Consider the following 15,597-nt stretch of genomic DNA (forward strand, 5'->3'; position numbering starts at 1 on the left):
ACACTGTATTTTTCTTACACTACTTTCTTTTATTACGTGTGCATCAAGTGCTTTTAAAATATGCTTTCAGGGTATTATGTAGTTCTTCAAGCTGAGTAATTGTACAGCTTCTGCCCTGAAGCCTCACTTAGGATTAAATGTAATGGAAACCTATGAGCTACATTAGCCCCCATGTATTTTATAGTATTTTCTTGAATAAGTGGAAAAGCTTAAACTGCTCATTGACTCATCGACCCAGTCACAGTTTCACAGTGAGTGGAGATTAAGTATGAAAAGAACAGATAATACTGATGCCAATCCATCAGCTAAAATGATACTGTACGGAATCCAGGGCTTTATACAGTGACCATTTCTGACACTAACTTTACAAAACTTTTTTTTTTTTTTAAAGGCAAAGATGTTCTGCTTCTTAATCCAGACAACTGATCTGAAGTGCTCAAGGGACTTTTAAGAAAGTGACAAATACAAAGCCCTGAACCTGAATCTCAGTGGGTCCAAGCTCAGCTCGTGATTCTAAGCAGTCACAGCTTTGAGGACTGGACAAAATGACAGAAACACTTTACAATCTAGTGTTATCTTTGACAGTAGAACCTCGACAAACATGACCTTCATGAATCCACATTTTGTAGACTGTCAGAGAGGTGTATGCGGACTCCAACTGTGCCCTGTATTACATCCTTATTTTCCACTTTCTTCACATAGAACCATGTTTAAAAGTACATTTTTATGGGTTTCACACCAGGTAGTTTAGCTGGGTGAGAGGTGTTTTTTAATATTTTGTCCACATCATTTACATCAATAATGCGTAATCGACACCTCTCTGTCACAGTTTCAACAAAAACTGAACATTATAACCTTCATGAAGGGAGGATTTGTTGTACGACTGCTGCATTAGTTTAAGCTAGGTGTACCATAAATTGCAACTGAATGTATGTGGGCTATGCTTGTATTGACATCCTTTTTCCTTTATTGTATGCTCAGGTCAATTACATCATGCCTTCATACCTGCAATAACTAATTTTGGCTACTTGAGGACAGCAGAAACAAGCAGTGAACGTGATATGGGGAAGATGATATGGGGAAGGTCTCATCATATAGTTACCCCTTTACAAATCCAGCAGACATGGAGCATCATTGTCAGACATTTTGAGTTGTTACTGTCTCCACTTCATGAATGTAAGGCAAAAAATTCCCTCTATTTTAGCTCTATTTTTGATCTCCACCAACTCCTGAAGGAAATATCTTATCTTCTATAACTTTAGCCGCTAAATGCTCCACTATGTTCACCAGCTAATAGCTAACAATGCTGTGAGTGCAATGCAGTGAGAGTGAACTAAAACAAAGTGAAGGCAGGCTAAAAAACCAAAACAATGAGCTGAAAGATGCTAAAAAGCTCAGCAGAGCTCAGGAGAATTGCGTTGTCAATACAAAATAGTGATTATAGCAGCTTTAAAGTTGCTATTTGTAAGTTTTCTCTGCCACTGAATGTGGTTTCTTGCCAGGAGCACATGGTGGTGATTGGTCACTTGGCAAGAGCTTCAGCCATCGTTGCGTTTACAAGACGAGGTTATAATACACTCTCTGAGGAAAGTGACAAGACAAGCTGGGGCTAGCTGGTTAGCGTGCTAATTTCAGTATAAGAAAAAGACGTGATAGAGACAAGAGTTGACGTTGGCGTTGCTTTCCAGCTCTTGGCAAGTAAACATATGAAGTTTGATGCAGAACTCTCAACGTTTCTTATAGACTGGTAAGTAAATAGCTGCTAATGCTAACGTTGTATAACTCCTTAATAAATCACTTTGCTCAGAAATGCTCAAGTTCAATTTGCCAACATTTCTGTTAGTACACAGCAGGTGAAATCAGGACCATAGCTCTTTCTGCTCCTTTCTTTTTATCTGGTGTGAACAAACATTATCAGAGGCCTTGAGAAGCTTTTTCCCTTCAATTTTGAAAACAATTTTTAGCCTTTATGGGGCAATGTCATCATTCTAGCATTATAAAAAGTAATGTTAGGATCTGTTGGGATGAAATACACTGTATTTGCCCATTTTCTGTCATTTTGTCAGATGGCACTTTCTGGCAGATATACCTGCATTTTTTTATTTGCTATGCACCAAGGGGCTGTGTTGGATCTGGACCTCAAGTATTTCTAATAAATATGGTTCAGCTGCAAGTTGAAAGAGACAGATCTTATTTTATTATAACTACTGAAGCAGTGGTGCAGCAGATTGAATACACAAATAAGTAGCTTTTCTGTCAGATTACACCAAGAAAACCAGTTTTCTGACTAGTGATGTTCATCTTATTTGTTCACACAGGCAACTTGTAATGAATCAAAGACAGGTGGAAGGCTATTTGGTTTTAAAGATGTTTCACCCCTCATCTAAGAGGATTCAGCTTTTAACAACAGGTGGAGAGTTGAGGCATTTTAACCTCTGTGGGTAATTCACACCTTAATGTCACACAAAGAAAGCCGCTGAGTCTGCCTTTTGCTTTGTACTTGTAGAGACCTTCTGATCTGGACGACTGAGATTCAGGATGAATAAAATGCTGCACAACATAAAGTGTAGTAGCGTAATAAAGCACATAGAAAAAACAGACCCACGCGTAAATCGGCATACTATTACAATATGAGATATGTGATTGTGTGTTTATGTCCACTGTGGGATATGGAAAGATTGCTGACATGGCATGTCAGCTTAAAATTGTTTTTATCTCGATCACAAGCTTTGACAGCCATCCAAACTCTGCACAGGATCATCTATTACTGTGTCTGCATGTGCACTCTGAAGCCCCCTGTATGTGTTTCTTTGTGTGTGTGTGTGTGTGTGTTTGTCTCTGCACGTGTTTGCATGCTGCAGGGTCGGCATGAACTCGTGTAGACCTGATAAGCAAGAAAATATTTGTCCTGCTAAGACACAGGCTGTGCTCCAAACATCATCCATTACAGAACACAGTGGCCTCATTATCACATCACATGGAAGGTGGAGCACTGATATCACTTTATACTGATACACACTGCTGAAGACTGTGTGTAATGGTACAACCAAAAGTACTTGGAACAGCAGACATCCATGTAGGCTCCAGCTCAACTGATTACTGCCTGGTAAAAGGCTTTGCACAGCAGAACAGTCCACTGTCCCACAGGACCAGTTGGTTGTCTGTCAGGTGGTATGTGTATGTGTGTGTGTGTGTGTGTGTGTGCGTGCATGTGTGTGTGTGTGTGTGTATCTGTCTGTCCATGGCAGTAAAAAGTCTTGCCGTGTCACTGTGGTGTACATCTTCAACTCGGCAGCCAGAAACGGTATCGTCTGAGGCGCAGCTGACTTTCAAAGTGCAGCTGCAGCAGAGAGCACTGCGGCAGTCAAGGGTAAAATATATTTATACAGCAGCATTAAATGACCAAGAGGCCCACTTACTGATTTGCTCGAGCAAAAAGGCCTCAAGGGAAGTTAGGGAGCTGAGAGGGTAAAAGAGTTATTTTATAAGACATTGGTTCAAAGTACTGCTATTATAATTATTCTGCACTATTCATTTGCACATCTTAGCTTTAGCAGTGATCATTGTCTGATCATCTGTTATATACATCTGTTATACACTTCTTCTGAAGCATGTTAACGCATGAGTGTTATTAAAGAAGTCCTTGTGCTCTGTTAAACCAACAGACTTTCTTTGCAAGCATTTGTCATGTAAAGCACATCAGTATGTGGCTTTCTATGTATTCTAATCTTTTTACATTAATTATCTGACCCTCCTCAGCTTCAAGACACAAACAGCAGCTTTGTCAGGACAGAGATTCACAATCACATGTTCACATGAGATATCGAAAGAAAAAAAAAAAAATTTATTTGATAGTAAACTAAATATCTCTGGGTTTCAGATGTCTGTTTTGACATTTTTTTATTAATTGATAATGAGAATAATAAGCCCAAAAACAGCCCTAAAAATAAGTTAGTATCCATTACCATTTAGTGCTGCTTTTGCTGAGCCAGATGAAGGTGGTTAATGACGTTGTATTACATTACAAAGACAAGTAAGGCACTCAGCTGATCACAAAAGATCTTTAATCAGCAGCATCTCTTGCCAAAACAGACCTGTTTTCACAACAGGCATGTTGACTGGTCACAGCAGAAAAAGCACTGATGGAACTAATAATATTAAGGTTCCATACTTTATAAATTGTCATTTCCATGTCTTCGTTGATTATAAAGCAGGTCTAGGTTCTATATTAATACTGTGAAAGTATCAAAGTGCTCAGACCACAGAGAAGTGCACACAGCCTGTATTCAGAAACTGAGGCTTAAAATGAGCTATAAGGACTTCTGTAACTTGGTCTCAACAAAGCAGTCACTGCTCTCCGCCATGCTTAGAGCCCTGCCCACCCAGGCCCCACCATCCAGCATTGCAGGATTTGATTTCTCTGAGTGTTTACCTGAAATCTGCTATATTTTAATTACATCCCTCAGAAAACAGTCAGCTAATCAGAAAAGAGGCTCAGAGCCTCTCCTCAATGACGACAAAGAGCCAGCATGCACAATACAAGGGCCTGAAAATGGCAAACCTCAATGGAAGAAGCCATTACTGAAATTAATAGCTACACCAGAGCTTTTCTTGCTAGGGAAAAAGAAAATATTAGCTGAGAGAGACCATTATAAAAAGACTGACATGACTAGAAGCAAAAACACAGTGGGGAAAGTCAGTGCTTCACTGAATTTCGCAATAGTTTTTCATGTTGGCTTCTGTAACAGCTCACAGCAAGCAGCAGCTGGTGATTGAGAAAAGAGGGTGCTGTGGAAATCAGTAGCAAGAGGAAAAAGAGTGTGTGTATGATTGGAAGTTTAATGATAATCAGTATGAAGTGTTTGCAGGGATTTTTGGGTAATGTATGAATGATTGAAACAAGTTGGAACCTGACTGTAGGCAGGCAAGTTGGCCCAAAGAAGAAAATCAGCTACAGGTGAAACCAGACAACACATAAAATTACTGCAAAGTGTTGTGATGTGTCACATGTATTCACCAAAAACAAATAAACAAGTAAAATGTAAACTAACACTCTGCTTTACCCCCCACTCATGCGAGGAATGTAACTTGCCGATTGGACTCTCACATCTCTCTTTCAGTCTTTCAGTTCTGCAGCCATGCCAAGAGGGCCTCTCTCTGCTGCCCCTGTGGCTGCTGGGTAATATGTAGATGAAGTGAGGGGGAAGTCTGTGATTGGCTGTGTAGACATCAGGAATTTTATGATTGGTGTGTGAGCACTACAGGGGGGATTGGTATTTATAGATGTTGCTCATCAGAACACTGAAATCAGAGCCTCTGGACCTCGTGGTTATTCTTGTAGGAGCCATGAGTCTGCTTGCACACGCACATAGCCACACACACACACACACACACGCACGCACACACACACTCAGACAAATGTCCCATAAGTGTGTACAGCAACTCAACAACTTTTTCCTAACACTGCTACATCTCTAAAACAAGATGAAGAAGAAGTTCTCACTATATACCAGAACGCATATTTCCCATGAACCTTAAAATCATGAAAACAGCAGCTGTTTTTACGTTAGTCATTAAACCAGCCCATAATGTACAAGAGTGTCCCATTAAACGCTTTTCTTGCTGTCCATGTGTCTGCCACACACACACACACACACACACACACACACACATACACACACACACACACACACACCTCCCCACCCTAAAACATAAACTGCCTCTCATTCTTCACATACATGTCCACATCAGCTGGACATTCAGAGGATACCTGAACTCTGGCAACCACAAACACACAGAGCATTATTTGGTGGGCAGGCGTACAGTGAGGTGGGTTCATACATAGAAAGTAATTTCTTACATGGATAGAGTTACTCTATAAACACCTGCAATAAATTACAAATTTTCATATTTGTGTGTTAGCATTAAATGACAGATCTATTGACCTGTGAGCGCTAACGAAGAAATAAAGAATATCTAAGGATAACACATTGAAAAGTGGAGTTTAGACAGCTGTGCTGCAGTGATTGTAAATCATATGGGAAAACTTACTGCAGCCACATATCTACATGACAGAACTAAATAACTGTTTGTTCTTGGTCTGTGGTCATTCAATGACTTATAAAAACAACTTACAATAAACAGTATTTATACTTTCTGTAAGAAAGAGAACACAGTCAGAGGTTCAACTTGGAAATAACAGGAAACAATCTCACCAGTAAGTCTGTTTAGTCACATCTTGAATAATGATTCTTGAAGATTGTGTGATATGATTAATAATACCAGAACAGCAACTAAACTTACCTAGTAGTGAGATTAACTGTTCAACTGCTGCTTCTTTGTGAATTTAAAACACAGCTTCTAAGCCAGTAATGGAGGCAAGACATCCTTAAAGAAGATTTACAAATACGAAAACTTCACCTACTGATGAAGATCATGTAACATGATCAAAAACTCTGGAATAGCTACAAAATGGATCTGTTTTCCCAGGTTGCAAGATTTTCTTAATATTTGAGGGTATTGTTTAAGGTCTAACCTTCAAATTATATAAGGAAACCAGCAACTATAGGTCTATTTATCTGATCGTTCATTGAGTGAGAAAATGTTTTTTTACAAGTTCTGAAACCAGCATTTTGTATTCCTCTGTCAGAAACCAGGAAGAAGTGCTTTTATTCTGAAGGGCTGGCATCACTGAAGTTCTGCTAGAAGTTTCTCTGATCTTGCATCATGTAGTTTCAGCCAGTAGACCACAAAACAAGACTGATACATCACCGCTAACAACACAACAGAGTCAGGAGTGTGAGTACTGCACACTGCCCATAGCCACTTTTCAACTGGTAATGTGAAATTGTTGCCTTTTAGGGCTGCGGGCTGTTTGTGTAATTTCACACAGCAAGAAAAAAAGTCCATCTGATACTTACAGTATCCACAGCGAGTCCCCCCCTCGAACACGAAGCCATTTGGCACAGCACCATATCGACGCAACGCCGACAACTTCCAGTGGCCAATGACGATGGGAGGGAGACCTCTGGTGAGGACCAATAGGTTGTTGCACAGGTGGAGGGAGGCGGGGCCGCTTTCCAGTTTGGTGCCCGGTTCGACATTGACACTGAACCTATGGACTAAAGCAGACAACTTTAAGACAATTGAAGTACCATTGATCATAAAGCACATCCATCACACAACAGTGGAGGTGGATGTCACACACACACATGCACATGAACATGCATGCAGCGTGTAAGTGATGGCTGTGATTATAATGATTAAGCAGTTTTTTTAAGCTCTGCTGGCTGCAATCTGTCATTACTCAGTTTGTGCAGATGGCTATTAGTCAGTGCCAAGGTCTGCTCACTTTCTCACAGTCATACATATACTGTACTGTGTCATATATAGTGTATGTAAATGTATACGCACAGTATACCCATACAGCACCATAAGTGGAGCCAGGTTAACAATAATCATCATCATCCTTATTTTTTTTTTAAAGAGAAATCGTGTACATTATGGTTAGAAGATAAACATGAATTAGTAATAAAGAAGTACAGAGAAAAAATATGAGAATATATAGTGAGTAATTCAATTCAGTTCATTGCATAATGAAAAAACCAAAGCCTCGAAGGTAGGAAATCAGTGAGCTTTGAAAAATGCGAACAGCTGTAAAGAAGTGCAATTTGTAATTGAAGTGAAACGGTTTCAACATTTGGGAAAAGCGGCCTCACGGTACAAACTACAGGCATGAAATAGACTTTTGTTTGTGAACAACAGCTGCAGTGATCTACAAGAGGCAATAAGTGCATGAATGACTTTTTCTTAGTCAGCTAATGGTTGTAGAGGTTACATTTAAAACTATTCTCAGCTGCAGAAACCATAACTACAAAACCTGTGGTTCAATAGTTCTGGTGGAAATTGGATCTTTAACAGTGGGTGGGCTATTACATTGTAATATAAAATATACAGTGTGGTGTTGTGCTGTGGATTTGACCAAAAAGAACAGGGTATTTTTTTTAAATGTTATCTTACATTGGCTCTTAATATCAAGCAAACTGCGGTTTGTGAGTTGTGGGTGGAGACAAAATTGTTTTGTATAGATTCATGTATTGAGAAAGGAATATAACTTTTCTGGATAATGATTAAGGGATGGAGCCTCAAAAATATTCTGCAGGTGTAATTTATGTGGAGGAGGATGAAGAATTACCTGTTCAGAAAAGTGTTTGGAAATATAAGCACTGACAGTCCTGTGGCTGTCCGCAGCAGCCCACAGCCCGGATGTGAAGTGCAGTTAGAAATCAAACTGAAGTTATTTAAATATGTCTTTTAAATTCATGGTGTCTCATTTCTCAATGAGAAGTAAAAAAGTTGGGACGGGCATAAAGTGATTTGTGAGGGATCCAAGTGTGAATTTTTTATTGAACCCCTGCAAAACTATAATTGAAAGTCAGTTTTTAACAATAGATAAAATACTTGTGTTTAATACGTCTTTGAGCTGGCTGGCTTGAACTGCAGCAAGAGAGTATGCAGGACCACAAGTGTCCCGGAAATAGTAATAGAGCATTTCATTAATTAGTAACTAATTGCAGAATAAAAATGTGCATTAATAAATTTGAATTAATTAATTAATCTGTAAGTAAATAGGATAAATTACAAAAAGCAATAAAAGGAGGAATTATAAAGACAATTTACAAATGAAATATTAACAATATCAATAAAAAGTTCAAATTAAAAAGGGTTATACAAAAGCAACATAAAACTGTATGTACATCATTAAAAAATACACGAATGCGTTCATACATAAACACTGGAATTTAAAAATCTATGTTTATAAAGACAAATACATAACTGGATTCAGAAATTGAAATCTGTATCTGTATTGAATACAGAGTTCAATCAGGCATTTAAATGAAATTTAAATTTGCATTTCCAGCTCCCCGCTGCCTTTCCTTTTCCTATTAGCTTTTCAATTTGCTTAGTCATTAAGCTTCTCAATGGCACTTTGGGCCTTATGCTGTTAAAAGATGGTAAAACAATGTAAAATAGGGATATAAGTGAACTTCATAGCTAGAATAAGGGTGACTCCATCTAGCACAGTTCAACTATATAAATTGAGATACAGTTTCTTTTGGCACATGTTGGCCTTATATATACCTTCCTCCTTTTTCCCTCAGTGAACCACTTTCCACCAGAATAAAGACTGTGAAGTTGAGATAGCAGATTTCACAGATAGGGACGAACAGAGAGAAGAAAGACAGATTGTGTCTGTGTGTGTAATTCCACCTGTTATTTCTCTGAACCCCACTAGTAAGGGACCTCCACTGACTTCTTCTCAACCGTTACAAGTGATGGAGGATTGAGTAGCTGCCTGCTTCACATTCTTACCCAACCTGAGCCAATCAAATGACAGGGTATTTACAATATTTTACATGCGTAGGGTCGGCTTTAAAGCATATAAGCCAATGAAGAACTGACAATATCATGTTCTAAATGCACTTCATAGGGGACCAAGTTATCATATTTTTACTTCACTATAGCAAAACAAATTACACCATGCACACTTATTAAAGGTGAATGAGTGGTAATTTGCACATTTACTGATAACACTGCAGCAGGTGCTGAGATTTCTGTCTCTCCAGGCTTATCCTCTGCTTTGCACTTTGTTTTAGAACTGATGAAATTTATAATAAAAAAATCCAATCAGAATCTGTATCCTGTTCACATTTACAACTGCTCAGTGTTGTAAACAAACTTGATCGGGCCTGCATAGGAATCAAAAGCTCTAATTATACAGGCCTATAATTAAGAACCAGCCTAAAGAAGGAGACTGATGTTGTAGCAGCTTCTATTGAAGGTCAAGAAATATTTGATGGCCTTTTAAGAATGAAAAATATTTCAAATACTACATCTGATTCAATCACTCCCTGAATGAAATGTGGCAGGCTGCTGATCCCAAAAAAACACTCCTGCAGAGAAACAACTGCACAGACTGCAATGATTAAATAAATTCACATTTTTAATTTAAAAAAAACATTTTTGATGTGTGCTATCCAGCTGCAGCTTCATGAACCAGCTTTCCCCCTGAGCACATCAATCCTTTGTACATCACATCCGCAAACAGCTGCTCAGCTCTGCAACATCCACCTAAAATCAAACCACCGACCTTCTCCCAGGCTGTAGCGGACTCGGGCATCCCAGGCCAGCAGGGCGTCTCGGCTGTTGAAGCCCAGGACCAGCATGTGCGCGAGGCAGAGGATGGAGAGAGTGTAGGATACGCCATCATACCCAGGCCCTGGCTCCACACCACAGATCCCCTGAAGGCACAGAGAAGGTTTTATTTTACAAGTACACCCACCTTATCAGCCAGTTCCCTCTCTGCTGATTGAGGTCAGGTGGATTTGACCAAATTAAATTCTGACGTCAGGTGTGGATAGTTTTCCAGCCACAGTCTTTGGTCTGATGCAGCTTAATGAGATTAGATCAGATGATATTTTTTGATGTCCGTTCTTACAGGTGTTTGAGCAGCCCCCACATACTTTTTTTTTGTTTCATCCCTGTCGGTAATTTCAACTGGACAGGACTGAAAGGTTCAGGAGATCGTTGGACCCCCCAGCACCTTTACTGAAAAACCTTTTATTTATCTATTTATGTATTTAACTATTATTTGACTTTGCACTGAAGTCTGACCTGTCAAAGTACTGATGCAAGACCTACTTTACACTGTGCCTAGTAAATTGTGCGACTTGCCATTCATCCTAATATGACCTACCTTGAGTTCTTATCCATATGGCATTCACATTATTTGGTCTACCCCCTGTACACGTAGCAGCAGTCTCATGACACCAGCAGAAAGCCTGAGTTACAGTATGTGATGCAACACCACTACAGAGCTGTAAAAAACCTGCCACCGGTGCGGTTCACCTGCGCTCTGCTGCAGCTGAACGTACCTCCAGTGTTACATTGAGCCTCTCCTTGTGGCCGCTGCCTTTCTCCTTCCCCTTCTTCCTCTCCTTATACACTAGCAGAGACAGACAGTCTGAGACAGACACAGGACACACATGCACAGAGCAATGAGCTTTAAAAACGGTCAGGCTTAAAAGTCCATTTTGTGGTTAATAGCAGAATGTGAAATAACAACAGTGTCACTTTTTTTTGTAATCCCGCCATGTGCTGGTCTGGGTTTCTGGCACAGCTGTCATACCAAATCCTAAAACAATGAACTGATCCACGAGCACAGCTGATGATGAAAGTCAAGCAACAAATACTCACACATATGGACACACACAGAGCAGAGTAGCCTACATTATTCCAACTCCTCTTGCCAGTTTCTTCAAGGACACTGCAGCAGTTTAACCCATATGTTTATGTAAATTGAGTCTGTCCTCAAAGCATCTCGAGTGAAACTCTACTCAGATTTTAAGACACGCAGCTTTGTTATTCTGCCAAACTCACAAAGAGGAACGTCTGTGAGACAAAGGCAATGTCACAATTTACGTTTTTGGCTGGAAGGCTTTCAAATAATTAACCTCAAATCCAGATGGCACTCAAAAAAACCCTTCATTATTTAACTTCCAGACTCTTAATTTGAAAGATACTGGCAAAAACTCATGTTTTGTCTGCAGCCTTTAAAGGTGATCGTGTTCACTTTTATAAAATCAATGGATCACTGCAGCTGATGTATTGCGTAATGCGTCGACGCGGATGTGTTGCCTTACGCGCTCCTGTGGCGCACAGCCAAGAGTTCAATTGACAAGTTGTGATTAGTTAGACTGCAGAAAATCACACGAGGTGCGTGCTGAATGATGAATGAGCTCATCTTTGTGGAAACGTGTAAAAGCTGACAATAAAAATAAGAGCAGATCGTAAAAATAGAAGCCTCACAGCCTACCTGCGACCGGAGAGGGCTTCCGAAGCACGACCCACCGCGTCTTCCACTGTGGAGAAGTTGAGTAAAGAAACAATAAATCACACAGTATATTCCCGTTAGTGTGGACACTTTTATTTTAACGCGCAAAATAAGAGGGAAATTGGTGGAACTGACCTTTTTTCCATCTCTAAACTTGACTTGTCCCTCCGCGACAACTGTATCCGTCATCTTCTGTCATGGTTCCGAGCAGCTGTGTGTGCATGTGCGTGTGTGTGTGTGTGTGTGTGTGTGTGTACGTGTATGTGTGTTGCCGCCTCCCCCAGTCCACAGCCAGGGAGAGAGAGAGAGAGAGAGAGGGGTCACTTTTCAAAATAGCCTTTTACAGCTCAGGCCCCGCCGGCAGACTGCACTCTCTCTCCCCGACAATCGGACCACCGAGGTGGGGACGGATACCCGCCTCCCCCCCCACCCCCCCGTGGGGCCCCGCCGAGTTAGTACAGTTGTCATCCCGCGTCAAGTGCTTACTGTTTACAATGGAGCTAATTCGATTAAAAGCGCATGACCCGCGTACCTTTCACTTAGCCCATGAAGCTGGCACTCAGCCGGGTGTTAGACAGGGATTCACGTTGCCTTAATGCTAATCAGCGGAGCCTCGGTTCTGTCTGAGGAAATCCAGTTAAACTGTAAACGCTGCTTTAGGAACAATCTCGACTACAGAGGAAAAATGAGCAATCAAATCCGCAATAATATACCGGTGGTTATACATGATTAGTATTCAAGAAAATACTTTATTTATAAGAACATGAACAAATTGTCCGTATGTTCACTGAAAAAACCAAATCCTGAGGGCGAAAGGGGAAGGGATAGCTGTTTTTACTGATGCTGGTTGTGGTTTCACAGCAACAGAGTCAAGTGAAATATAGACTGAATCCTCCTGTCGTTTCTCTTGACCAAGGCTTGACTCAGATTTGGATGCTGTGGGGCTGGTATTACTTCCACAGACTCTATAAATCCAGGGGCATTTGGTGTATTTCTGGAATTACTGGTGAATTTCATTAACTAGCTGGTAGGATTAAGTGCCAGAGGACAGAAAAACAACAGAAGCTTATTGATTTCAAAAAGAGTTTTTGCTTTGCTGGTGTCCTAAAAAAAAAAAATCAAAATATTAAATGTTCTCAAAATATGAATTCAGGCAGTAGATGTTAAATAGCTTATGAAAAAGAGAAGATCAACAACCTTTAATACTGCTACATTACTTTGTCTTATTTTTAACTTTTTAAAGGGGCATTCCACAGATGTCACACACAAAGTTGGTGAAAACAGTTGGACAGTGTCTTCTGTGGATCTGGAGAAGTTTTGTACAGTGTGAGAAAATAACCCTGATGATGTCATGGTGATGCCATCGTGGTTATCTCAGCTCAGGCTTGGACACTACATTTTTAACAGAAAGTCTGCATTGCAAACTGAAAATATGGAGTTCGAAAGATGTACAGTGAAGTTGCATCATGGGAAATTTTTGGAGCTTGACCAACACTGAGGACTGAAAGTCAGAAAAGGTCAGTGTCTGCTACTTCGAGTTTGTCTGTTCAAAGTCAACCAACTTTACGGAAGTGAATACTAAATTGCTGGAGTGCCCCTTTAAATGACACATTTGTGTCAAACAGAACCAAAGGTGCCACACATGTTGTCCTGCATGGGGGCAACAAGTAGTGATGGAGGACTGAGGCTGAGAGGTACTGTCAGTGCGATACTGTGTCCCAGTTCTACACTAGATACTGATGCTGTATACAGTTCATACTATATATCAACTGTTGGATATAATGTTTTTAGCAGTTAGCATACAAGAAATCAATATACTTAATAATGAAATCTGTGAGGTAATGGACACCAGTCAAGCTGTAATGTTGGAGAGCCACTTTCAATTACCCTCGACAAATAGAAAATAGATTTAATAGTTTATGTTTGTTTGTTTTGTTCTGTTTACCTGGAGCTGTTTCACCAGCGACCACAATTTTCTTTTCAGTTGAGCAGCTTTGAGCACTTCTCAATTTTGTACATAAATCAAAAATCTAATTTTTCATAGTTTGTATACTTTGATGCATATCTCATTTCCAATAGGAACACACAATGAGTGGTGGAAGTGGTAAAATTCAGATAATGTACCTCAGTAAAAGAAGCAAAACCGCTATTTAAAAAATGACTATTAAAGTAAATAAAATATTTACTTTAAGTCAGCAAGTCTACTCTAAATGTCAACTACTTTAAACTATTCATTATTCAATACTGTATTAGTATCATCATTCATATCATCATTATAATGGTGCATTAAAATGTAGGAGTATTTTAATGTTGCAGTTTGTATTTCTTTATATACTGTTGGCCATTTTCATCTAAAACAATGAATTGTTTTATGTGTTTTGTTTGAAAACATATGATCTATAACCAGTAACCAGAGCTGCCAGCTACACATAGTATATGGAGTAAAAAGTATTTCTCTCTGAAATGTAGCTGAGTAGAGGTATGAAGTACAGTACAGTGAAGTAGTGCAGTACTTTGTCGAATGAAATTGGGACACAGCATCTGATTAATCTCAGCCTGCCACCTTCACATAGCGGCCCTAAGTGGGAGTCAGGGAGCAGCTGGTGACACCAGACCCTTTACCCAGACAGTGTTTCAGCTGCTGCAGAGACGATGATCAGTCAGAGTCACAGAGACCACATCAGCAGGCCAGACAGTGTGTGAGTCAGCTAAAGATTCTGCCCCTCAAACAAACGTTGCTTTCAGTTTACTGCGGTCTATCTGCCCTTTGCCCTCGCTCTGCTCCAACTGTCTCTTGGCTTTGACCATGGAGGGCAAGTCTGAAGTCTGGTACACTGCTGATCGCATCCTGCTGCCACGGTAATGCAGTTCCAAGGCCACACCCTCCCATTTCCTGTCCAGCTCTGTGCCCTGGGTACCCCGGAGGTCTCGGGACCCCCTGCAGGTTTGCCTGGTGTCTTCTGGGTCAGAGCTGGCCCCAATTTTATCCAAATCCAAGGCTTGTTTTGGGGTTGCGTGTTTGGAGCGGGATGAAGGTGACTTGGATTTGCGACGTGAGCGAAGAGGAGGCCGTGGTGGAGGAGGAGGTGGAGGAGGAAGAGAAAGAGAGGGAGTGATGGGGCTGGAAGATGTTGTTGTTCTGCTGGGTATTTTAAAACCTCCTCCTCCTCTTTCCCTCCCTCTCCATCGGTCTCTGTCTTTACCTGAAGAACAAGAGGCTGCTTTAAAAAGAGGCAACAAAAGAGACGAATGGTGGAGACAAAAAAAAAAAACAAAAAAACCCAAAAAAAACACTCATGGCACTGCAAACAGTCCACATGCAAGAAACACTCAGAAAACACACATTAGGCTATAAACAAAATACTCTGCATTTCTTTGTGGTGTAGTGAGGAACAGTAACTAGAACGCATCTTCATCCTCTGTAATTTTTCTGTAGAAGATTAGTCAGGAATAAATCAGAAAATTCAGATTCTGACAAATTCAGAAAAATATCACACTCTGACAGCCACAACCAGCATGTGGCCAACTGTTCCAACACCACAGACACACACACACACACACACACACATACAGCGAGAGAGAGAGAGAGAGAGAGAGAGAGAGACTTGGGAGACAGCAGGAAACTAAGTGGATGTGACAGATATTCCCATGGCTATTGCCTATGACATCATGGGAAAGAGGTTTAGTTGGTGCTAGTGTGTGTG

At 40.4% G+C, this 15,597-nt stretch overlaps 1 protein-coding gene across 4 annotated transcripts in view; it reads right to left on the reverse strand.

Annotated features, from left to right (window-relative positions):
- Nucleotides 1-14,553, reverse strand: part of dok7b (docking protein 7b) — a 28,199-nt gene extending 13,646 nt beyond the window's left edge. Inside the window, exons 1-5 of one of the 4 annotated variants that reach the window (XM_071503912.1) lie at nucleotides 12,029-14,553; nucleotides 11,876-11,921; nucleotides 10,935-11,023; nucleotides 10,151-10,301; nucleotides 6,921-7,121 (exon numbers count right to left, since the gene is read on the reverse strand). In XM_071503912.1, the coding sequence (XP_071360013.1) occupies nucleotides 6,921-7,121; nucleotides 10,151-10,301; nucleotides 10,935-11,023; nucleotides 11,876-11,921; nucleotides 12,029-12,082 (541 nt within the window). In that variant the 5' untranslated portion in view covers nucleotides 12,083-14,553. The remainder of the gene's footprint in view (nucleotides 1-6,920; nucleotides 7,122-10,150; nucleotides 10,302-10,934; nucleotides 11,024-11,875; nucleotides 11,922-12,028) is intronic. The other 3 variants (XM_071503911.1, XM_071503913.1, XM_071503914.1) reach the window with 3 other exon arrangements.
- Between the last annotated feature and the right edge of the window lie 1,044 nt (nucleotides 14,554-15,597).

Source organism: Trachinotus anak, unplaced genomic scaffold (assembly GCF_046630095.1).
Source record: "Trachinotus anak isolate AG129_WGS33_773 ecotype Australia unplaced genomic scaffold, CSIRO_AGI_Tana_v1 ptg000019l, whole genome shotgun sequence".
Taxonomy (NCBI): Eukaryota; Metazoa; Chordata; class Actinopteri; order Carangiformes; family Carangidae; genus Trachinotus; species Trachinotus anak.